Below are 25,595 nucleotides of genomic sequence, written 5' to 3' on the forward strand. Positions count from 1 at the left end.
TTAAATATATATTTTTGTTAATAAATTATCCCTTTTTATTATATTTGGATTTTTTATTATTTTTTTATTCCTGGTTACCAACTTGTTCCCTGGTGGGGACCATACCACCCAAGCTATTAAGACTAGAGCAAGTTCTGCTCTAGCAAATGTGAGTATAATACTTTATTATTTATTCACGTATTTTTATCTATACACATTGCACTATTTGGAGTTATTTTATCTTTCCATATATCGCCCATCTGAGACTGTGAGGACAACTACATATCCTTAGGCGGGGATTGTTCCGTCCAGGCGTATTAACAGCTGAGCTCTGAGTTAGCTCTGGGCCATGTGAGTGTGGATTACTTACTACTAATTATCCACCCACTATATCTAATATACTACACTATTGCTGTTTTTATGTTTTATGTTTTTTTTTAGGTCAATTGATCATCAACTTGTTCCTTGGTGGGGATTATACCACCTATGCCATTAAGACTAGAGCAAGTTCTGCTCTAGCAAATGTGAGTACGATATTTCATTATTTATTCACATATTTTATCTAAACACACTGCACTATTTGGAGTTCTCTTATTTTTTCATATATCGCCCATCCGAGTACGTGAAAGATACCAACATATCCTTAGACGGGGATTGTTCCGTCCAGGCGTGCTAACAGCTGAGCTCTGAGTTAGCTCTAGGCCATGTGAGTGTGGACCTCTTATCACTATTTATCCACCCACTATACCTGATATACCACACTATTATTGTTTTTATGTTTTATGTTTTCTTTGAGGTCAATTGTATAAGAAGACTACTTGCTATTACCATTGTGTACGTATACTTACATATTTATACGTATTTATACTAAGGGCGCGGTCTCCTCCTTTTTCTTTTTCATAAACTCCACATACTTTGCAGAGGTCATCTTTACACCTTCGGGGACCCTAAAGGGGCCGACCAGCTCTCTTCCCATGATTCCGGCCCAAAACATGACTCCACCACCGCCTTGCTGACGTCGCAGCCTTGTTGGAACAGGGTGGCCGTCCACCAACCATCCACTAATCCATCCATCTGGACCATCCAGGTTTGCACGGCACTCATCAGTGAACAGGACTGTTTAAAAATTAGTCTTCATGTATTTTTCTGCCCAATGCAGCCGTTTCTGCTTGTGAGCATTGGTTAGTGGTGGCCGAATAAAAGGTTTATGCACAGTTGCAAGACTCTGGAGGACTCTACACTTTGATGTCCGTGGGACTCCAGCGGCACCAGCAGCTTAAAAAATCTGTTTGCTTCCTTGTAATGGTATTTTAGCAGCTGCTCTCTTGATCCAATGCATGGATCTGGCAGAAATCTTCCTCAATGTGCCTTTATCTGCATGAACCCGTCTGTGCTCTGAATCAGCCACAAATCTCTTAATAGTGCGATGATCACGCTTAAGTTGTCATGAAATATCTAATGTTTTCATACCTCGTCCAAGGCATTGAACTGTTTCACTCTTTTCGGCAGCAGAGAGATCCTTTTTCTTCCCCATATTGCATGAAAATGGTGCTCTGCTTAATAATGTGGAACACCTTCCTTTAGTAGTTTTTCCTTAAATTGGGCTCACCTGGCAATCTAATTATCACAGGTGTCCGAGATTGTTTTCAGTGATCAAAAGAGCTCTGTGACACAATGCCATCCATGAGTTAAACTGAAAAACAAAATATTTCATCTTTGTGACACTTAAATAGAATTTGCATAATAATTTGGAACAGGGTGTAAGCACCAAAGGCTTATTTTTTTCTTATAGGTTTTTTCCCATATTAAAGTTATATTTACATATATTTTTTTAACATATTTTTATGTATCTATCAATCTCTGCTTTTCTTAACAGAGATTTTACCACATGACAGGAGGCTTCATATTTGCATTACTCTCTTTACTGAAAATCTCCAGCAGCACAGATCATAAGCAACCAATCAGAAAAAAGGAAAAAAGGTTACACACAAAGCCCTGTAAGCTCACACCCTTCCTCTTTCTATGCTGCTCCAGCCAAGTGCACAGGTCAGAATAATTTATTCTCCCTATACTTTATTGATTTCACTGTGTCATTTAGCCTTATATTGGTTACTTAGATTTATTTAGATTGATTCACTGCCTGTCTCCCCACAGCTGTGCCTTCTACCGGTCTTGTGCTTTATTCGTTTTCTTTCTGTCCTCCACTACCCTCTGACAGACCCTCAGTCTGTTTTTCTCTGTCCCTATTCCTCACAGTTTTCACCCGTCGTGATCTTTTTTTACTTCTGGGGACACTGCCTTTGGGGGCTGCTCTGGGTGGTGGTTTGGGGAGACCAGTTCTCATTAATTGCGGTTTTCTGGTGGACCCGCAGCCGCAAGGCCGGAGGATCGTTGCATGCAAGAGGCGGCCATTTTGGATCTCGAGAGTACCAGGAGATTCACGGCTGCCATCTTATTCCTGTCATTCCAGATCGAGAATCACTCGGTCTGGACTCCGACGATACAGATTTCACAATCTGCTACCAAATATACCTATTGAGGATTCTATCAAGGTACTGTTTACTAAAACAATTTGAATCTGCTTGTACAAAGGATTAAGACATGTTTATACATGGAATCCAATTCACATGAGTGTAGCATATATATGGGTTTTGTACATATGGCTGTCTAAAAGACAATACAAATAATTTATTACAGACCTGCTCATCCACAGGGATTATTCTGTACTGTACCAAGTGTATATTACTACTATGTGGGTGTCCTCTGGGTTTCTCACGGCACGCCACCTTGGGTGAGCCCCAGATTATTACGTATAGCTCTGCCGGAGCAGACTTTACAAAGATATGGTACCTTACTTGCAATGTTAATGCCTATGTGAATGGGCTGAATACTCTTGCTGACCAAGAAGGTAAAGCTCTCGAGTACAACGGGGGTGAGCCCCAATATAATTGCACGCCTCCATGTGTCTGTTTAGAGCGCAAGTCCCTCTCAGGTACCTATTGATGGGTTTTATTGGGTGAACCACAATTTTATGAGACTATTAAGTGACTCAAGGGAACCCCCCTTTTGTACCACTAGAGAGTGAGTCCTCTGTCACTGGCACCTACTACACTCACAACACATTTCCTGCTACCAGGGTTCTGGGCGAGCCCCAGTAGTACCAGGAGTCTGGCACCTTGTGGGCTTGTTCCTCTGCCACTTCTCCTACTGATTGCCTCAGATCTTCAGTCCAGATCGGGATTTATTCGATCCGGACTTTAGGAAACCTCAGGACTAGGATTACCACTAACTGTCCCCATTCAAGCACTGTATATCAGCTAAAGGTAATTACTTCACATTGCTGGATTGTTTATACTGCCTGTCATTTCTTCAATTGATACAAGACTACCAGAACAGTATTGGACATAAGATGTATGTGGAATTTCTGGACTGAGTGTATTATATACTGTCTGAAGGCAATCACTACTTTAACAGGGATATATTATTTGCTCTGGGCTTTCATGGCACACCACCTGGGGTGAGATCCCAGTTAATCATATTATTCCCATATTGTGCCAAGTATATTATCTACGGACATGGGTGTCCTCTGGCTTATCAAGGCACACCACCTGGGTTGAGCACCCAGCTAAACACATATGGCTCCTGCTGATGCAGATCCTACTGGGATAAGTCCCCATACCTCTTTGCCGCTGAAAAGGTTAAGAGCACTTGCATAGCTCACATGCACGCTAAGCAGATATTTAGGATCAGCTGAAAAGGCTGTTGTGGGTTTGAAATGTTCAGTGTATGTGATTTAGAAAAGGCTGTTGTGGGTTTGAAATGTTCAGTGTATGTGATTTTATCAATGCTTGTTACGTGCACTGCATACTGATCGTATGCTCTAGTGTACAACTGTGGTGAACCTCATTTCCTACACCTGGAGGATCAGAGGATTTGCCTCAGACATCTTCTAAGTATGTCAGAGAAACAGTATTGAATGAAGAAGGTCACCTCAAGGACACCCTGAGCCGCCCGGTGACCACAGTGCCTGAAGATGGACTCTTAATAGATGAGCAAGGGATCCCACTATTCGACCCTCACACTATCAGACATCCGAGGTCATTGGAATGGAGCCTCCCAGATCATCTGGCTCTGTTCGTCAGAGCTTGCATATTGATTGTATATGTATGACTATATTTATATTTTAATGTATATTTTGGACATTGATGATACCTGTCACGTGTGTTCCTGTACAATAAAGTGGTTTGTATTTTAGCTGGTTGTGCTCCTCTTTCAGTAATATAAAATTGTAGATTATGCCAACGTAGTGTACCTATAATCTTAATTTTAGTAATGACAGGAGGTGAATATTTCCCTCCTGTATTTTCTCTTCCCTCTCTTTTTCTGTGTGGAATGTATCAGCGTTCTGTCTTCTGTACTATAATAATTTTATAGGGGGGTCAATATTCTATAGTAATTAGATATGTACTCAGATATATGTTGTTGCAATGTCAATAACGATTAGAATAATGCAATTGTTCAATATATGCGGACAACCGGCCATTCCAGATGCCTTTCACTTTTTTCTTTTTCTTTCAGTGTAATTGGTTCTCTTCTGGAGTCAAGTATACCTTTACAATCTTCTTTCCCCTTCTGGATCTACGGAATGCTGCATTGACTTATTGGGACTTTGCCATATATTTGTTTTCATGGTTTATATATCTTGTTACCTATTTATTGTCGCTACAAAGAAAGAGGAAGGGCGTGAGCTTACAGGGCCTTTTGTGTAACATCCTCCTTTTTTCTGATTGGTTGTTTATGATCTGTGCTGCTGGGGATTTTGCAATTATTCGCCTCCTGTCATTACTAAAATTAAGAATATAGGTACACTACGTTAGCATAATCTACAATTTGCTTTGCTAAAGATAAAATAGGAATCTTATGCAGTTATGGATTCAGATCCCTCTGCTCCCAGAAAAAAAGGTCACACTCTAAGAGACATAGGTAAGCCATTCTATTTTTTTCTGTTGTTACCAAACAAAAGTACCTATTAATAATTGGAATTCCTTATGATGATAGCTCTATGGGAAGAAAATCATCCGGATCATACAAGGGACGTTGCCCTAAAGGATCTTTTGTGAGGCATATGATAAGCGAGCCTTGTAAAAGTAAAGTCTCTGTGCAGACTGTCTGAAAGTAGCTACAGGCCAATCTACCCCTGGAGGTATCTCAAGACATCATAGAAGCTGGTAAAGCGCAGATCCTCTGGACAATTCCCATAATGAATACTCTGAGGAATCCTTGGAGATGGATACATTCAGAGATATGGTATCATCTTTGAATGAGGATATTCAGCCTATTTCAGTACCTTCAGAAGCAGCTAAAGTGGACCATTTGATTTCCAAAGTCCTTAGGTCCTTATATCTGGAGCCTTCAACCTCTAGCCTTTCTTTTCAGATGTCAGAAGGAACAGATCATCTTTTCCAGTTCCCGGTACCATTAAGATCCTTATTATGGAGGAATGGTTCTACACTGAGAGTTTTCAAAAGAGAACACGGTACGGCCCAGTCCAAGGTACAGTGCAGCTCTCTTCAGAAAGTGCAGTATGACTTATCAAGTAAAGGATGTTGTCTGTCATATTACCTCAGCAGAGAAAGTTTTGATCCAGGTCCTCCACCATAGGTCTAATAAGATGGCACAAGGGAGTGCGTTAACTTTCCTATAGAAATTCCCTGGACAGTGAGAACTATGTATTCCATTCACAGAGGTTGTGGAATTTTTATTCAAAATCGAATATGTTCATGAAAGGGACATCCTTATCATCCAACAAAAATCCCAAGAGTTTTTCCCTCTTCCTTTAGGTCCAGTGCTACTCTCCTCTTTCTGAAGGTTTCGATATTAAAAAGAAGGGCTTAAATATAAGGGTTTTCAGGTGCAGCAATTAATCCCCTTCTGAAGGTCAGGGAAAATGTATATCCACGGCTACCTTTACAGAGTTGGGATGCATTTTTTCTGGTCTATTTCTAATTAGGTGATCATTCAAATTCATTCTACCAAGGAGGTTATAAGTTCTACAATCCAGGACTCATCTAGGACTTGGCTACATCATCTCAGAGGTACATGTTTCAGCACTCTATGATCTCTCTTTTCGTAAAGAGGCTTCGATATGGAGATATCTAAATATTTGTCGCCTGTATTTATATCCCTGTTAACCATTGCTCCTGTGGACTTCTCACCCTTTTAACCACGAGACTCTCACTCTCCACAACTGCTTAATATTAGTCGTAAAGTGGCTTCTTCTCTCCATATTAATGAAGAAATTATTCTTCCAGCTCTTAAAGCCTATTGATTGGAATGAAAACTCTGTAGTGAAACTTTTTCCACTTGATAGATGTGTATAGATCTGTTTCTATAGATTTACTATCTGGCTTTTTTTATAGTGTATTTATCTTTATTAATGCTCCAGGAGAGTCATTAAGAGGCATAGACATGGCTATTTTCAGGCTTCTAAGCCCTAGGGGTTACAGTACCTAAAGGTCTGTTAGCTCTCCATTAGAGCTGTTTCTCCCTCTTGAGCATCAGTGGTCAAGTTTCCATGGAACGTATAGGTTAAATGGCTGCTTGTTCCTCAACCAATACTTTTTCAGACATTTGCTTTGGTACATTTGAGTAGGTCAGTGTGGTAATGTGGGAATAGTGGGCAATCAGTTTTAAATTTCCAATATACTTATGAGGTGTGTTTTCCCTTTGCATTCATAATTTGGAAGTCTTTTTTCCCCTCCTTTGTGTAATACTTGGGTATTACCCATTGTTGTGCTGCCATGGATATGGTCAGGAAAAAGTATTACGACCGTAATTTTCTTTTCCTGGTCATAGGCCATGCCAGCACAAATATCCCACCCTGGGATATTGCTGGAAACAAGACTGAGGGTGAGAGGGTGTCGCGTATTCATCTGCACATAAAAATGTGATTAATGGCATTTACTGTCCTGACAGGAAAAGTTGTGCCGAGTAGCAATCAATCTACAGGAGGGTTTGTGCGGAGCAGCAATCAATCCACAGGAGGGTTTGTGCTGAGTTGCAATCATGCAAATAGGAACTTGGTAACTGCCTTTGGGGTAAAAAGCCGGTTACAACCTATCAGGTCCACAAGCGGGGTATTTAGGTCCAGTTCTCCTCTTGCTCTGTGCCCTGTCGTGGTTTCCGAGAGCACATTATTGATTCTGCTTTTTCTGGTTATTTGACTTTGGCATTGATATTGACTTCCCTGTTTTCTGGCATCCCTGACCCCTGGCTTTTCCTTATCGTTGTGTTTCTTTCTGTATCCCTTGACCTCGGCTATTTCTGACTATTTGGTATGTTAGTCCAGCCATTCTAAGGTCCGGTATACGTTACCTATCAGTCCTCTGTGTTACACAATTCTACGTGCTGGATCATACTGTAATCCTGACAGAGGGGTAGGAGGGGTTGCTTATACCTTCAGTTTTAATTAGGGTCCTGTCTAATTAGGGATAGGGAGGAGCTACCCATTGTTGTGCTGCCATGGCCTATGACCAGGAAAAGAAAATTACACCAAGTAGGAATAAATATTCATACATATATATATATATAAAAATTATAAAATCATTATTACCATTTCCTTCTTTGTAGTTGGGCAAAGCTGCATAGAACCAGTGCAAGAGTCATAGAGTCAAAGTTTAGGACCATGTCTTGACATTGACTTTCACAACATCCCTTCCAAGGTTCTGGAATGACTGCTGTCAAATCAAAATCTCTAATACAAGTATCCCTAAATTTCAAATGCTTGACAGTATAAAACATTTATTCTTCACTAAACTAGACCATTTAAAGGAATCATTTTAAACTAAGTGATTGTCTTTGCTACGTGCCACTCTTGTGAACAGTGAAGTATTTTGGTAAGACAAGCACTTAAACAGAACAGCAAAAACAAATTCTGAAAATGAAAACCCTTAATGACTAGCCTTAAAGAGGAACTGTCACATAGAATAAAATCTTAAAAAGTACCAATAACTTGTATTCATATTTTTCTCCATGTGATGCTCCATTGTCTCTTAAATGTACGTTTCTAATTTAGCAATTGACATGACAATCCAGTTCAATTCAGACACAGCCAAGGCATGCATTACATAGGATGAGAGAAAAAATAAACATTATATCCCCCCCCCCCCCCCGACCCCTCTCTCTGTCCTGGCTGAGAGGTGCAAAGGGCAGAGCTTATAACAATGATTGACAGGGAGCCAGAATAAAGGGACTCATTATCAGGTAAACACAGCAGTGAGGATTCCTACATTTCATTTTATTCTTCAAACCTTTACAAACCCATATTTGTTAATAATAGTAAAAAAATCTGGGAGGTAAAGAAAACCCCTTCTTATTATAGCTGTTACATGGCAATATTCCTGAGGGAGTTTAGTTCACAAAATAACTACTTATCCTATGTGAGAAGTATTTAGCAACCGGGTGGCTTCTTCTAAACATACATAGTAACTAAAAAAATGTATTTCATTGTTTGTGTGCCACAACTCACATTGCTTGCAGGATATAACAAGTATTATCTATTACACACAACAAAGAAAAAATAATCTGAACTGCGCTGGTAGGTATAATCAATTTTAATTACGGTACATATGTTACATAGTTATTTTCACAGTAGAGATTATATTATCATGGTAGTGTTTATGAAAGCAACGTCTGGACTTGCTGTGGGGATCTATGAAGAATACTCGTGGGATCCTTATACCCATTGGAAGGATTCATAACAGTTTCGTAGAGTTCACCATAGGCTCGGAAAACCAGCTCTGTGGATTGCTTAATAACTTGTTCTCTATAGACAGAGGAAAAAAAAAAAAAGATTAAAATAACGTATGAATTCACTATATTTCTACTACTCTAGTTAAATTAAGTGTCCGTCTATAAAATATTTCAGCAGTAATTTCTTTTGTCTCTAGAACTAGAACTTTTTCTAGCTAATTTTTCCTTTCTATTGCCACTTTGACTATTTATTACAATAATATCAGTCCTTTTCTGTTAATGGCTGATCAGTGGCTCTCATGCAATTAAGCAAATAGAGATCCAAACGTTAGTCATCGGTGCCATCTGCTGAGAATGGAGGAGTATAATTTTACTAAGGGATCTTTCATATTGGTTTATTTTCGACCATCTGCATGACAGGACACTACCAACTCCTTCCGTGTTGACTCTGCCATTCTCATTTGGTCACAATACAGTGCTTACTCACTGGCCCCCACAAGGTTAAAGGGAAACTCTGTGTCAAAAAATGCACATTTCATCAGCTGCAGAACTGGCTTCTGCAGCTAATGAAGATTCACCCTCTTTTCCTCTTTTTTTCCCCAGCACTTACGTTCTTGTTTTTTGATTTTGACATTATTGAGCCCAATTTTAAACAAAGTTAGAACATACACTGGTATGAAATTAAACAATCAAAATATCTTCTTCTTTGTTAAAGGGACACTATAGTCATCTGAATAACTTTAGCTTAATGAAGCAGTTTTGGTGTATAGAACATGCCCCTGCAGCCTCACTGCTCAATCCTCTGCCATTTAGGAGTTAAATCCCTTTGTTTATGAACCCTAGTCACACCTCCCTACATGTGACTTGCACAGCCTTCCATAAATACTTCCTGTAAAGAGAGCCCTATTTAGGCTTTCCTTACTGCAAGTTCTGTTTAATTAAAATGTTCTTATCCCCTGCTCTGTTAATAGCTTGCTAGACCCTGCAAGGTGCTCCTGTTCAATTTAGAGATTGAGATACAATTATTTAAGGTAAATTACATCTGTTTGAAAGTGAAACCAGTTTTGTTTCATGCAGGCTCTGTCAATCATAGCCAGGGGAGGTGTGGCTAGGGCTGCATAAACAGAAACAAAGTGTTTTAACTCCTAAATGACAGTGAATTGAGCAGTGAAATTGCAGGGGAATGATCTTTACACTAAAACTGCTTTATTTAGCTTAAGTAATTTAGGTGACTATAGTGTTCCTTTAATGCTAGGCATTGCCCAATCAAATGCTTCTCATAGAGAAGCATTGAGTACAAATACCCAGTCAAACGTTTCTCATAGAAATGAGTGGTGTTACTGAGATAGGAATATAAAATAATATTTTAGACCTGTATTAGTTCAAGTGCAGTTTTTAAGCATTATTTTTTTCATGTGCCCATTAAAAATGGCAACATGCTATATATAAAGGTACTATGTGCTAAACACTTATCAGCCAACCAATAGATGTGGCTGTTTGGAGTTTACATTCAATATAAAGCTGTTTAGCGTGTCCCACTCATTACATCAGTTGCCCATTTTTACTTTCCTGGCCTCAAACAGAATCTCGACAAGGATAATAGTTGTTGGAGTCCATTAGGGGCAGGCTACTTGAACGCAATTTGATCAGACATATGTATGAAAAAAAAAAAACATTTTATATTATTCCATTATCAGGGTATTAAATAGTTAAATTACCTGACAGCCAGAGTTTTTACACTGTATGTGCAACTCACTCGGCCATAGTCAGTCTGTCTAAAGTGTCTGAGGTTAACATGTTGTGTGCCAAAACCAGACGCAAACATTATAATAAATAAATAAATCGGTTATGGTTTTTAGAGAGACTTTTTGTCTTTCAACTTAGACATCAAATACATTCACCCTATAGAGTTCCTGACAACTGCTAAACTATATATCCAATAAATCCACAGGTAAGAGCTTATGGAATAAGCTCAGACTTCAGTAATTGACATGAGAGCGTCCGGATTGTCCTGGACACTTTCTGGTCTACGCAGAGTTAAGTCCAAATAGTAAGAACATAGAACACAGCAAATGAGTGTTTTTTATTTTAAATTTTTTTAAAACATTTTTTCCCAGCATATTTCTAATGTGTCATCTATATCAGCTTGAAGCACCCGATTTATCTGTCCAACGCCCTTATACAGAAATTCATATAACTTTGGCAGAAATAATTACATTAACTAAAACCATGTTTTTTTTCTTTATTCAAACTATACATGATGACCTTCAGAGAGGGGAGGGGGGCTGTGTGTGATGTGTGGTGTGTATGGTGTGCTTCTGCCTTTTCAGCCACAAAGTTAATGAGAAGCCAGAGTCCAACAGGCCACATCTTACAGACAATATCAGAGAGGACACAGCCCATTGAGATCAGTACAATTTCAATTCAAACTGCAGTCCTTTCTTTCGAAGCTCTGATGTGAATTTTGCTAAAGTGAATGAAATTCCCCCTTAATGCGATGAAAAGAAACTAAAACGCTGAAGAACTGTAACAAGCAATCAGCGAGCTGACTCTTCTGTGGGTCAATAGGACATCTCACAATAGCATCAAATATGGGCATTCATACATTAATCTGACTTTTGTGCAAAACTAGATGGGAAAAATCAGCTACTCTGAAATAAAAGATAGAAACTATTCACTATTTATGCTGACAAATATGCCATTCACAGGCAAATGCCACAATACAATAATGGCAATAAGAATAATGTGAAAATATATAGATTACATGCTCTGGGCATTGGACAATATTCAGTTTGACTCCAGGTGTTCCATCTTTAATTTTCTATCTTTGTCCCTTTCTCGCTCCTGTCTCACCTCTCTCTGTCCCCACTCTCTCACCTGTGTTCCGTGTGTTGTCCCTTTTCCACCCTTCCTATCTTTTTATACCAATGATCATGCCCCTACTCCTTCTGACCTATCTTTTTGACAGGGAAAGGTGCATCCTTTCTGATGGTCTGATTGGTGGAACACGTTGACTGCATCTTGGCCCAGTGCTGATCCTTTTCAGTGCTTGGAGCCTCTGTGCTTTTGTTCCCAGAGCGCATAACTTTGCTTATAAAGTGCTCCTGTTTCTCACAGGTACACTCACTGTGAACCAGGAGAGTACAGATAAATAGCTATTAAAATGAGACAATATAGCCTTCTTTAATATGTACAACAGTTATTAAACTACACAATCTGTTTTACACAATCCAAAAAGTAACAAAGTTATTCATGGATTGTGCTTTTTAAATATGATCGTATTTTTCCCATTTACACTTATGGCCATGCTATCATAGCAAAGAGCATTCAATGCATATCCATTAAATTAATCGAGCCCCCATAACTTACGTGATGGTACACAATTGAGAGAGTGCTTGAGCATGTAAAGACACATTCCAAACAGATGTCAGAGTGCACAGAAGTGAGCGAGAGAAATCGAGAAGCAGTGATGCCACCCTATTCCTTGAAGTGCCGTGGAAGCAAGCAGGTTTTATACTAACTTCTGTTGCCATCTTCCATTGTGTTTACTGGGATGAGGGAATGAAGGTCTGTCACTTTCAGAAAAAGCAATAGTTCCTTTTTAGAGAGTTTGTGTTGCTCTCTTATGCAACACATTTTCCATATTCTAAATTAACCCACCTAAATTCTATTTTGCTACCATTTCTGTATTTGAAAATAAGAAGTTGAACACATACTTTTTTTTTTTTTTTTAAATGCCACGTTCTGCTTTTTTATGTTTTGTCTGACCTTTCTCCTAAACCATGTTGATTTGTATTTGCTACCTCTATGTTTTGTTTCCCAGGGATGTAGGTTGATAAGAGTTTTATGTAACCTTAGTTTGAAGACACTCCACTTATCTCTTGTGCTTTCCCCTGATAACAGTAAAATAATATCAACAAGTTATAGACATGCTCTAAGCATACTGCAATTTATTTTCCTAAAATGCAATGTTTTGGTGGAGCCCATACCAATTTAGATGACGTTCTCAAATAGGTAGGCTTTGATGTCAGCTTTGATGACAGCCCAGTTAATCAAATATTAAAAAAAGAAACACACAAAAAATGATAGTATTAGTTTAAGATCAACTTTCTTTAAAAGACATAGGAGCTTATAACTGGTCTAACCACTCTTCGAGGCCACCCAATAAAGGATTAATGGAATTCCCAAATTTGTTTCAAATGAGATCCTGACAAAAGCTGGACTGATGATGTAGAACCGATGCATAAAAAATATTAAAAAGCAGTAGGGTACATTAAGTAAACAGCAAATTGTACTGACTTAAGACATTTTGGAAGATGTTAGAGCTGCAGAATTGTTTTTCAACTAACTGTCCTTAAAAATAAAAAAAAGTAATATCTGTTTTGTTAATGAAACCCTTTAACTATGCAGAATCCTCATAGAAAAGCATTGAATGCATACTTATTCAATCATTATCCTTTAAGATAACATGATTTTGATACTTAAAGTGTTAGTAAATTATAAAACTGCAGGTTTTCAGCTAGGGCCACACAGGTATGTTTCAATGTTGCCATGAAGCCCCTTGTTTTAGAATTAATTTTAAAAGTAAAAAAAAATATGCAGTTATTTATACTCTATCAAGGTTCAAACTACCATGTTTCTAAATCAGGATAAATGCTATACATTCACAGAGAGTATCTACTTTATATGCTATTTATAGTTTATGTTATTCACTCAGCCAAAACTAAAATATAAAATGAATGTTTATTTCCCTGCTGATGTTTGATCGCACACCACCTCGCCACATTAAAATGCCACAAAATTAAATTTGTCTGGCGAGTTAAAGTTAAATGAGAAAAGGAAGTTAAAGGCATGATTTCAGAGAACTCTATTGCCTCTAAAAAGCTCTATGAAATTGTTTAAATAGAAGCATATAAGGAGAGTTACTTGTATGTTATGTGTTTATTGCACTATATAAAAATAGAAAACGTATGTACAGGCTGAGAATAAATTCTGCAAATAGAAAGACTTACGAAAGAAATCAAAACTGAGCTGTATATTGGAGTGCTGGGTGCGTAATAAATAAAAATTTTGAATATTCGTGCAAATTTTATTAAATTTGGAGTTTTATTAGGGTAATATCACAGTTTGCACCAAGCATGATCTGTTGCATTGAATTGCTAGGACTCTTCCTAGCAACCCCCCTTTACAGTACATATATATTTTAATTGGAGGAGATTTTAGGGGAACACTCCTATCTCATCCTATGTATTTAAAGGACCATATCGACCCCCATTAATGGCTTCATCTCCTCCTTCTTTAGAAAGGTAGCTTTCTAAATCATTTCTCTCAATGGGCCACCAATGAACACAGTTGGCACAAGAAGATGAGGTAGTAGGCACCATGGAGGTGTCCCGGTGCCTACAGTGGTGCTTTAACATAAGGAGGTGGGAAACTTGTGTCTCCAGTTGCATACATTCTTTTCAGCTCTTTAGGGGTTAAGGACAATGAAAGCAACAATGATTGACCCAGCTCTTTTAGTGTCAGATTTTCGCATCAACAATAATTTTGACCTGGCTTGTTCTTGAATATTACTGCTTGCTGCCTGCCCTATCTGTGGCTTGTACGAATACATGTTTCGAGTATACAGACTATCCTATTTCTTGCTACTGACGGTGGCTTGTCAGACTACGTGATTGTTGGTTTCCTGACTTTGGCTAGTCTTAGTTATTTTTACCCATTCTGGTGTCTTTGTTTAATGTTAAGATCTGCCACTATAGGGTGTGTCGCTTGACCTCGGAGCACACTGGACGCATCTGTGTGAGCTCCGCTCTGCCAGCACCGAAAAATAGCTAATAGCAGTAAAGGAAAGGACTACCCTCATTGAGCATAGACAAGAGACCCTCAAAGAAGCACCCCAAGAAGGGTTTGGAGCCCGCGACCGTGCCTGACCATTTTGCGGCCTCTCAAATGCTGCTGGCAGGCTCCCAAGATGGTGGTGGTCAGAGCCCGATCAGATCATGGTCACGTGCGGCTGCACCCCCGCTCGAGACCTCCACGGCCGACACAGCTCAAATCCTACATATTCTAGCAGAGGTAAAAACTGACCTAGCAGGAGAGAAAGAGCAGTCAACGCAGGTCAGTTAGGGAGATATCCACTCACTCGTGCGGACTGCCAGGCTGGAGCAACGGATGGAGGTCACAGTGGTCGCCCACAACACCGCCACCTCCCAAGTGAATTTGATTGCAGCTAGGATGAAGGTCGCAGAATTGGCAAAGACATGGCTAATAGATCACGACGCAACAACGTGCGCATGTGAGGCCTCCCTGAACAAGCAGATGAGGGCCATCTGATCGATGTGGTAACGGCCATCTTGAACCCGCTTCACCTCTAGCATATCGAGAGGGCTCACAGGGCCTTGAGGACCAGGAGAAACGCCAAACACTCATAGGGACGTTTTAATATGCTTCCTGCATTTTCAAACTAAAGAACCATTGATGCAGAAGGGAAGGGAAGTCCTATTAAACACCAAGGTAATGACCTCGCCTTGTACCAAGATCTGGCTCCGTCTACACTGCAAAAGAGGCGTGAGTGGAAGCCGGTGACGAACGCCCTGCGGTGGTCCAACATACACTATGCATGGGGATTCTTTCAAGCTACTGGCCTTCAAGGACGGCAGAACCCATGTATTACTGCCGGGAGGAGATCCTAAAGGCCTATTCGACAACTTGGGCCTGCAGCCTTCCCTCACCTTACCATCTCTCCCTGCTGAACAGGAGGAGTTATCGCTACTCCCAAGAGAATGGCTGACCGTGGGGGAATGAAGTGACGGAACTCAGCTGCTGAGGGGCTGGATAGTTTCCTAGAGGCTTCTCTGCTACAAGTGCTACCGAAGGTACTGGGGGATATTTTGTTTGGGTGGAGGATTGCAGAGTGGGAGGCTGTTTCCCGGGGCCGGATCGTTTACTAGAGGCCTGTTAATCCAACCTGTTAATGCAACTCATCAGCATGAGGTTGGTTACTGGTTTACTTATGGAGGCTTGGTAATGCCTGAGAAGCAAAATCCAAATAGGTTATGGTGGGGAAAAAAATGTAATTAAAAACCCCTTCCCCCTGAAGTATGTGGATTTTTGTTTAACATTGTATTAATTATCCACAGACTTCAGGTGGAAGGGGTTTTCAATCACATTTTTCCCCCACCATAACCTATTTGGATTTTGCTTCCCAAGCACTACCAAACCTCAATAAGCAAACCAGTAACCTCATGCTGATGAGTTGCATTAACAACGAAACAGCTGTCCATGAGTGGCACCACTAGAGAAAAGGAGGTGGGTGGATTTAGAATCCTTGCTCACGGGAGCTGATCTCCCTCAATTCCTCATTTGGGTGCCTAGGGAACGTAGAAAAATGCTGAGGACGACCTGCCCAGCAATTCTAAATTCGATTTGAATTTGGGATGCCGTAGCACAAAAATACGGGCTAGTGTCTCTTGCATCACCAATGATGCCCTTTCTCCATAACAGGGCCTTCCCCCGGGTGTCATGGCCCACAACTTTCGAAAAATAGAAAAAGCGGCCTGTGGCAAAAATAACCTCGCCACTGGGTTTTGGAGGGGCCTGTTTGCCAGCCTTTTGCCCCAGGATTATGGCCCATGCGTTAAAACTTTGTTTCTCCCTGTAAAAAGGCTTGTTAAAAAGGTGACTTCTATGGAAAATGTGCCTCTTCCCCTCCCCCTTTTTCCTGTCCTATTGTTCTCCAGCAGGGCGTTGTCCCAGGGACACTGCCAGACCAGTTGAAACTGGCTGCTTTGTCCCTCCTCAATCTCTCATCAGCCCTTGCTATTGTTTAACCCCTTAAGGACACATGACATGTGTGACATGTCACGATTCCCTTTTATTCCAGACGTTTGGTCCTTAAGTGGTTAACCACATGGCGTTCCAACTGTATTTGTGAGATCTGAGCGCTTTTTGGACATATTGAGCGCTCAGATCCAAGCTATCTGGGGATATGTTGGACACCATCTTGGGCAGGAAAGACATGCTTGCGGTCGGTCAAATAGGATTTCCACCTATCTTTTGAACCACTGGCCCAATTTGTATGATTTTTACATATGTTGGTTTACTGTTTATGCTGGTTCAGAATATATAGCTTTTATGTGAATTGTATGTATGGTTTAGAAGTTATGAATATTGTGTAAAACTGTATATTTTCTGCCTGTGATAATTAAGTTAACCCATTGTGTTCAGTAATTATATCACAGGCAGAAGGGAGGGTTTGTGTGCCTTAACTGGGAGTGCCTGACTGTACTGTAATGTTTTGATTGGCTATTGTAACTGCATGCCCTGTGTACCACAAGTTCCACGTGTGTGGTAACCTTTGTGGTAAAACTTGTATATAAGTGCAAATAAACCCTCAGACTGCTGAGTTCCTGTTTTACCCTCAACATAGAGCCTTGTCTCGTGTGTGTGGGAAAAGGCTGTATCTACACTGGGGATTGCTATACGCTGTATACCCCTGGCTATAATCACTAAACTCTTTTAAGAGCTCGTTCCTGCTTCGCTCTCTGAAGAAGAGAGGTTCACCCACTGGAGCCTGGAGCCTTGTCGTAGGACCGGGGTGGGTAGGAGACGTTGAGACCCCAACCAAGCTGCAGTTCGTGGGGTCTGCAGTGCTTATGGTGTCAAGTAGAGTGCTTGGAGCCCTCGGGAAGCACTAGGAGCATCCATCAACGTGCCAGGTGATCTGTTACACGGCCTTACAGAGGTTCGCCCATCTATACGAGTGAGACGACGTTATAAGATTCGAAGACCTGAAACATAGGATCCACCTCACCTCAGCAGATGTTTCCCCACACCTGGACCTCCCGAGCGGGGATCCTTGTGAGGGGATTACATGACCTTACAACCCTAACACAGAGCGGTGTGAGCCTCTCTATCAGTGCACTAGCTAATATCAGGTCTGAGTTCAAATGTCAATGACAAAAACAACGACCAGGTTACCATGCTACTTCACCTTTTTCAATGTACGAAAATAATGACATTATCTGATAATATGGGGACTGTATAGAAACACCATTTGTAGGACATGACCAAACAAAATTTGACAATAATGTACTCGGTAATAATGTTTACATAGACATTGCCAAAGACGCAATCCATACGAAGTTTATACATGTACCGCTTATTATTTTGGTCATATTGATAATCCTGCACCACCAGAAGGAATACATGGTACATACTGGTAACCTGTATGATATAGCCCACGAGAGATATCTCTCCTAACAAAGTGACGTCCATGGACACAATGGTAGGAGACTCTCTCTTCAAATATCTTATTATACTGAATAAACCTGACCGGGTTGATACTGCAAGGCCTAACGTGTCACGGCTTCTCTTCAATACTTGAAAGCCATATTTTTTTACTTGCAGCTGACTATTACTGAAAATGTTGTAACATTTTTACTATAATGTTATGTCATTGTACTATAATTGCTTTGTTAGATTTGTGTAAACTACGATTTGATGTACCGCCCTGTCAGTCAAAAAAAATTAAACTAAAACATTTTAAAAAAGACCTGCCACTTTAAGGTCTGGTAATCTTTATTTCTATTCTTGCATTTTACATTAGTTAGGGGTTATCTTACCGGTATTTGTTTACCTGCCTGTTAGACTATAACTGCATTGGGATCCTACACTTACTTAACTATGGCCTAGATCAGGTTTCCCCAAACTCAGGCCCTCCAGATGTTGCTGAACTACAACTCCCATGATTCTCAGCCTATATAGTTCATTTATAGAATAATGGGAGTTGTAGTTTAGCAACATATGGAGAGCCGGAGTTTGGGGAGGCCTGGCATAGATCTTGGTATTTAGCCTTTCAATGCTGTCTAGATTAAATGAAATTGACATTGATAATACAGAAGTGTAAATTCTACATTAAAAGTGTAACCGAGGAGGGGGCATTCTCCAGGTACAGAAGAAAATCAGTTTTTGTAGAAGCACTCCAATAGTCATTTAAAGGTGTACTAAAGTCGGTATGTATGTACATTCACATATCTACTATTAATGTATGGATATCTATATAAGCAGAGGTATATGTATTGAGATATATGTATGTGTTTGTGTCAGTGGTGTGTATGTGTATCTACTCGTATTTTCAATAGAACTCCCAATTCTTCTTGATATCTATTTTTATTTTTGTATATTTGCAATGGTTTCTTTCTGTCCTCTCAAGTCATCTAATATGGTATTTATCGCAAATGCTTTTGGAACACCAAGATACTTTGCGATAGGCATTTAGATTTACCTTGCAGTTTATTTTTACATTACAGCTTTTAACCTAGAGTAAATCTCAGCACACGCAATTTCCTATCAGTAAACGTTAAATCTTAAACTACTAAAATGTATTTCTGAGGGTTAAATGGCTTTGTTTTTTTTCCCCACTCGAGTGTTTTCATTGATACAATGTATTATACAGCTCTAATTAAATGAGAAAATGCGTAGTCTCAGAACGTTGAAGTATATTTCTAATGAACCCAGCAGTCACATGTCGGTTAAAATTCGTAATACTTTCTCTACACTAACCAAGAGGAGAAATTAAATTACTCACTCCTAATCCTGAGCACTCAACTTCTCAACAATGCTTTTAAACATGAGCACTCAACTTCTCAACAATGCTTTTAAACATATATATCTTTATCTCCAACTAAAATGACTAGGGATGCACATAACGCTGGGCTCAGGCACTCAATCCATTAAGCATAATGCTAGTCAGTTAAGTACTCTAATTATGTCAAAGGTTATAGCCAAAGAAATAACTGCTTGAGCTGCTACATGTGTGCACCCAATAATAACCACAGAAAATGTACAATGCTTGGGTCTGGAAAAGAATGGAAACGTGCTGGCTATATATATATACCAAGTTGTAAAGAGAGATTGCTTTCTGCACATGCCCTACTTAATTTGAACACCGCAGCATCCTGTTGGGCCAACATGGCAAATCATATCCACTACAGTAGTTTTATAATTTGCATTGGGAGTATTTATATGAAAACCATTGGATGTTGTTCGCTTGCTATTGAAAGGACACTCTAAGCATCAACCCCACTTTATCACGATGAAGTGTGAAGTGCTTTCAGTGCAAAAATACTTATTTTTCTCAGACAATGTAGAACATTACCATTTCCTGAGAAACGGCAAACCGTATATTTGGCTGAAAACACGCCTCTGGTGGATATCAGATAAACAGGCACTAGGGACTCTTGCTCCTTCAAAACCTTAAATGTTTAACGGTCTTCATTTCAGTGCCATCGCGCACGGTATGATGGTGGTGAACAGAGCTAATGGGCCTCACAGAGAAGCACTGGACTGAAGGATTGCAGCAATTGACACACTTGATTCATAAGTACGTAGTGCTTCCTTATAAGAAGCATTTTATAGGACTAGACATATTCAGATTAATGATCTCACAGTGGGTGAATCAGGAAGCAGGAAGGAGACTATTTTTTCAATGGATTACAGGTAAGTTTAGTTACTTTCTGCAATTTGTTTTTTTTAAGGGGGGGGGCAATTTAAATTAAAGAAGAAGCATATCGTAAAAATATATACACTTATTGATAACGGTTTTCCTTTAACAAAATCCTAATAAAAAAAATATATTATGCTGGGCAAAATGCGGCTGATAGCTGACCTGCATAATTATTATTTATACATTACTGACACATCGTGCACAATGACTAATGGCTTCACAAGGATAGCTCAGAGGTAACATGAAAGCTTGAAAAGGCAGTTTTATATTGCATGAATTTGCATAAGACAAAAAATAAAAAATAATTAAAGGAGCACTCCACATCCATAGAGCACTTCTGCTTGCTGAATAGCAATATGAATGGAGTATTCCTTTAAAATTCCAGTTTATAAAAGTGCCAATTTCATTGTGAAATTAGCACTTTTATATATGCAAATAGAAATGCAATCAAACGGCTTTGACACAGGGAGGGGAGGAGGAGGAAGGATTTGACACAGGGAGAGGAGGGAGGAGGAAGAATTTGGGACAGGGAGCGGAGGAAGGAGGAAGAATTTGGGACACGGAGTGGAGGGAGGATTTGACACAGGGAGGGGAGGGATAAGGAAGGCTTTGACACAGCTAGGGGAGGGGTGGGAAGCTTATGATTGGACAGTTCTCTGTGAAGTGACTGAAAGTCACCTACTGTAAAAAAAAAAAAAAAAAAAAGGGTGAGGGCCTACAAAGGCTGCAGTCATAAGAACTGCAGGTTTTGCAAGCGGTTTTAGACTGTACCCCCAATGAATACATACATAAAAATATACATGCATTTACTCATTGGGGGTATAACTACTAAACAGTGGGGGGATTTCTGTTTTTTCCCCAAGTGTGGAGTGGTCCTTTAAAAGCTACTCTTGACTGTGCACAACAAAAAATGTTACTTTTCTAAAATTCTTTATTTAAAGATAAAAGGGCTTCTCCTCAGTTACTCAATTCCTATTAATTATCGAACTGAGAGGGCTGCTTTTGTTGTGCAACGACCAAGAAGCTGTACTTCACAACCGTGTCCTAATGTTCAGAGGAATAATTGGGAAAAAGTTGGCAAAACTCCTGGAGGAACAAGTACAGAAAAACTAAACTGCTTTCTGATAACAAAGGCCCAAGCGTAAAATTGCATTTGAATAGAGGGAACAAAAATCACACGGAAAGGGGTGTGGAGCCTCCAGCTTGTTGGACGTAAATTCTGCAAATTATGGAAATTGTTGCTGGAGGGGCCCAAGGTTTGAGATTTACCAGGTACAAAGTTTAAAAATGCCAATAAAAAAAACAAAAAAAAAAAACGAACAATAAAATAAAATCTGAGATAATTTAATCTGAACTTATCTTTCCATGGATCACCCATTACAGCCCTCCAAGCTTGCTTTACACAATAAATATATACCGTATATACTCGAGTATTTCACCAAATTTTTTGTGCTGAAAAACCCCCACTCGACTTATACTCGAGTCAATGTCTGTATTATGGCAACTTACATTAGGGGCTGGCAGTGAGCTGTTACTTACCTTTCCTGCAGCTCCTGTCAGTTCCCTTCACCTCCGTACTGGTCAGCTCCCTTCTCCTCCACTGTAAGTCTCGCGAGAGCGACCGGCGTCAGAGCGTTGCCACGGGTTACCTTGGCAACGCTCTGCGCGGCAGTCAGACCGCGAGACTTACAGTGGAGGAGAAGGGAGCTGACCGGCACGGAGGTGAAGGAAGCTGCAGAAAAGGTAAGTTACAGCTCGCTGCCAGCCCCCCTCCTACACAGCCCATCCACTGGACCACCAGGGAATGAGAGCCCCCTCCCTGGCCAGCTAATAAGCAGAGAGGGGGGACGGAAATAAATAAATTTAAAATTTAAATATTAAAATAAAATAAAAATATTAATATTAATGATATAAAAAATAATAATAATAATTTTTTAAAATAATAAAAATGCCCACCCCCCACCAAGGCTCTGCATCACATACACACACTGCATTCATATACACACACTGTATTCATACAAACACACTGCATTATATACACACACAGACTGCATTCATTATATACATACTGTAAATAAATATTCAATTAATATAATTTTTTGGGGATCTAATTTTATTTAGAAATTTACCAGTAGCTGCTGCATTTCCCACCCTAGTCTTATCCTTGAGTCAATACGTTTTTTTGGGGTTAAATTAGGGGTCTCGACTTATATTCGGGTCGAATAATACTCAAGTATATACGGTACTCTGTATGTAACCGTAAGCATTTGTCGAATTCTTTTAGTAGCTCTGTAATTAAAGATTTTGTTTGCACCTTCGTATAGCATGTTCAAAACGGAGTATTTATTATTTGTGTTAAAGTTTTTTTTTTTTCAATTAAAAAACCCCCCCCACAAAAAAACACGTTTATATATATATATATATATATATATATATATATATATAGGCATATAATAATATAAATACAGAAATTGCATCCAATATCACCAGGAGGATCCCCACTACAGTGATGCCCAATCATATTTTTTTCACCCTCTTAAACCAGAGCTGAATTGAGGGTAAATAAATAGATTTTCTACACCAGTGGTTTTCAATAGGTCAAAGGCCATTTTAAAATGTGCCACAAATATTGACCTCAGTGCTGAAATAGAGCGGAAGCAGTCTTTATATGTGCAGTGTTAACAGCCAACATTAAAATTATGATTCTTATATGGCAATTAATTAAAAAAAAAACAACAATCTAAAGTTGGAAAGTCAGCTAGACGTATGCAGTGAACATGTTGTATACCTCACTAATAAAGGAACTTGGAACTGCTTCATCTCATTGAAGTGTCTATAGCTCCTGGAGTCCACAAGTCCCCTGAGGCTGTCCTTCAATTCAGGGTTAAGCCGCAGTTAACATTTTAATGCTATCCAAGAGTTCCCAGCAGGCCATACCCTCTGTCCTGCTTGAGCTAATTAAACATTGTTAATGTCAGCAGCAATGAGTGGCTGTGATTGGCTGAAAGTATCAGCTTATCGCTTTCAGCGTAACACAGTGCCCACCGTTGTTATGAGTCGGCATGGCTAGAAAGAAGTGTGCAATCTCTGCCCTAGCTTGACCTGCATTGGGGGCTGGGCTGTGGGTAGCCAGAGACCCTTATTATATGTGAAATTGCTCAAAAAGGTTTAACATCGACTGGAGGGACAGCACCAGAGGACTGCAGGCACTATAATTAATCAATCAATTCAATAAGACAGGCTTCCCCAAACTCCGGCCCTACAGATGTTGCTGAACTGCGACTTCCATGATTCTATGAATGAGATAGGCTGAGAATCATGGGAGTTGTAGTTCAGCAACATCTGGAGGGCCGGAGTTTGGGGAAGTCTGCAATAAGATGAAATGGTTATAGTGCCTACAGTGTCCCTTTAAGTCTGCAAATAAGCCATGGTCCAAAGAGATACTTACACAAATATAAGTACCATATTTTTTTGAGAATCTCACCAAATATTTTTCTCACCTTACAATTACGAGTTGTGAGCAGGGAACATATTTTTAGCTTGCATATTGTAGAACAGTTTTGTGCAGAAATAATTATAGACCATATTTTAACTTTATTTCACAAACATGCAAATAGAGTGATTGAATACAGGCACATCCCCCAGACAATCTACAAAGTGTTTCATCTTACTCTTGAGAGAAATATTGTTCTAATTATGTACTTCTGCTCCTTTTGTACCACCATGTCTAATTGCATATCCCTTTGACTGTAAGCATAGCTATTAATAGCTATGAAGTAGCTCATAAGAATGTGAGTGGTAGCGACACTTATTTATCCACCACATGTGCGCTATATCAAATGCATTGCACTATTTTTTGTTAGCTTTGTTTTTTTTGAGGTCCATTGTATAAAACATCTGGATACCTATGTACGTATAACCGTTTGTACATATATCTTGTGCGCGGTTTACTCTGTCTTTTCTTGCAATTAATAATTGCCATATTTTGTAACTAGCACTGGATAAGAGCATTATATAACTGTTCTATAAATGAATTCAGATTTACCCTGTTAAGAGATAATTGCAGGATACCGATGTCTGATTTATAGATTAAAGTTTGCAGGAAAAAAAAAAGAGAGAGAGAGAGAGACTTACTTCACTGTCGCACTCAAAAAGAAATTAAGCTGTGGCATCAGCAGACAGTCCGGAGCGGACAGGTAACGATCAAACTGTACCTGTTGATGAAAAGACAAAAACAGAGTTTTTATGGAATTATTCAATATTCAGACTAGAGTCTTGAAATGATGGGCCACAATTGTGTCTGCATTATCCCCATACTTTGTTAAATAGCTAAGGAATTCAAAGGAAAAGATGTCAGTGAGAACAAAATTAATAATAAATAATTCATATTTATTATAAACAATCGTGGGGTTCCCTAATAATCTCTTCTCTCACCCAATTTATATAGTAAACCTTATTCTCTCATGTGTAAAGGAGTGAGGATGCTGTCAGCACTATTTAATGCTAAATACAGAATACATTATTAAAGTGAAATTATGGTGTCCAAAATAATCATTTTTTTTTTTTTCTTATTTAACATGGTCAGGGCCATCACTGCGACCTGTCCCCCTCCCAATTCCGGCTACATATTTGAAGCTCATAATTATTTCTTACCTTTTTTCCAGCACCGAGACATCCTTCTTGCAGCAGCCCGAGCTGCTTGATGACATTTTGCTGACTTTTCATACAATCAAATGCTTCTTGTAGAGAATCATTGTGGACGAAAATCATATGTGCAGAGTCGTGCTCAGCCAATCAAATGCTACTCATAAAGATGCTTTGAATCCAATACTACTTTATGAGAAGCTTTGGCACTGCCTACGTTGTACAGATAGGGTATATGCAACATCCACATGCAGTGCGTGAGGACTTGGTTATGGTTGCCAAAGCACCATCTATTGGCTTTCAGGTAACTGTAGAACCAACACAGTACTGAGGCCACGTCATTAAGATTAAGTGGTCCTTGTGCTTAGAGTGGTCCTTTAACATTAAAATTATACTGGTAACAATAAAAAAAAAAAAGGAAGGAATGAAAATAAAAAGGCTTACCATTGAGGCCTTTAGTGATACGGAATCCATGCCAGGTATGTTTGCTAATGGCCCCTGGAGAAGGAAAATAGCTAAATGTAATCATTTATTTAAAAAATGTCTGACAATGATTAAATGCTTTCCCCTGTAATTTACCCTTTACATTAAATATTTTATATCAGCAGTAGCAGAAAACTAAAGATGAATTTTAATAGTCATAGCGCATTCTTTTCATTCATACTTTCTCTATCTCTCTAAGACACATACAAAAGAACACATTTTACACATTCCT

General features: G+C 39.4%; 1 protein-coding gene across 1 annotated transcript in view; it reads right to left on the reverse strand.

The window, feature by feature from the left end:
• Positions 1-8,575: 8,575 nt before the first annotated feature.
• Positions 8,576-25,595, reverse strand: part of COG6 (component of oligomeric golgi complex 6) — a 96,668-nt gene continuing 79,648 nt past the window's right edge. Inside the window, exons 17-19 of the mRNA XM_063444862.1 lie at positions 25,325-25,378; positions 24,371-24,450; positions 8,576-8,803 (exon numbers count right to left, since the gene is read on the reverse strand). Of these exons, the coding sequence (XP_063300932.1) occupies positions 8,656-8,803; positions 24,371-24,450; positions 25,325-25,378 (282 nt within the window). The 3' untranslated portion in view covers positions 8,576-8,655. The remainder of the gene's footprint in view (positions 8,804-24,370; positions 24,451-25,324; positions 25,379-25,595) is intronic.

This window comes from Pelobates fuscus, chromosome 1 (genome assembly GCF_036172605.1).
Source record: "Pelobates fuscus isolate aPelFus1 chromosome 1, aPelFus1.pri, whole genome shotgun sequence".
Classification (NCBI taxonomy): domain Eukaryota; kingdom Metazoa; phylum Chordata; class Amphibia; order Anura; family Pelobatidae; genus Pelobates; species Pelobates fuscus.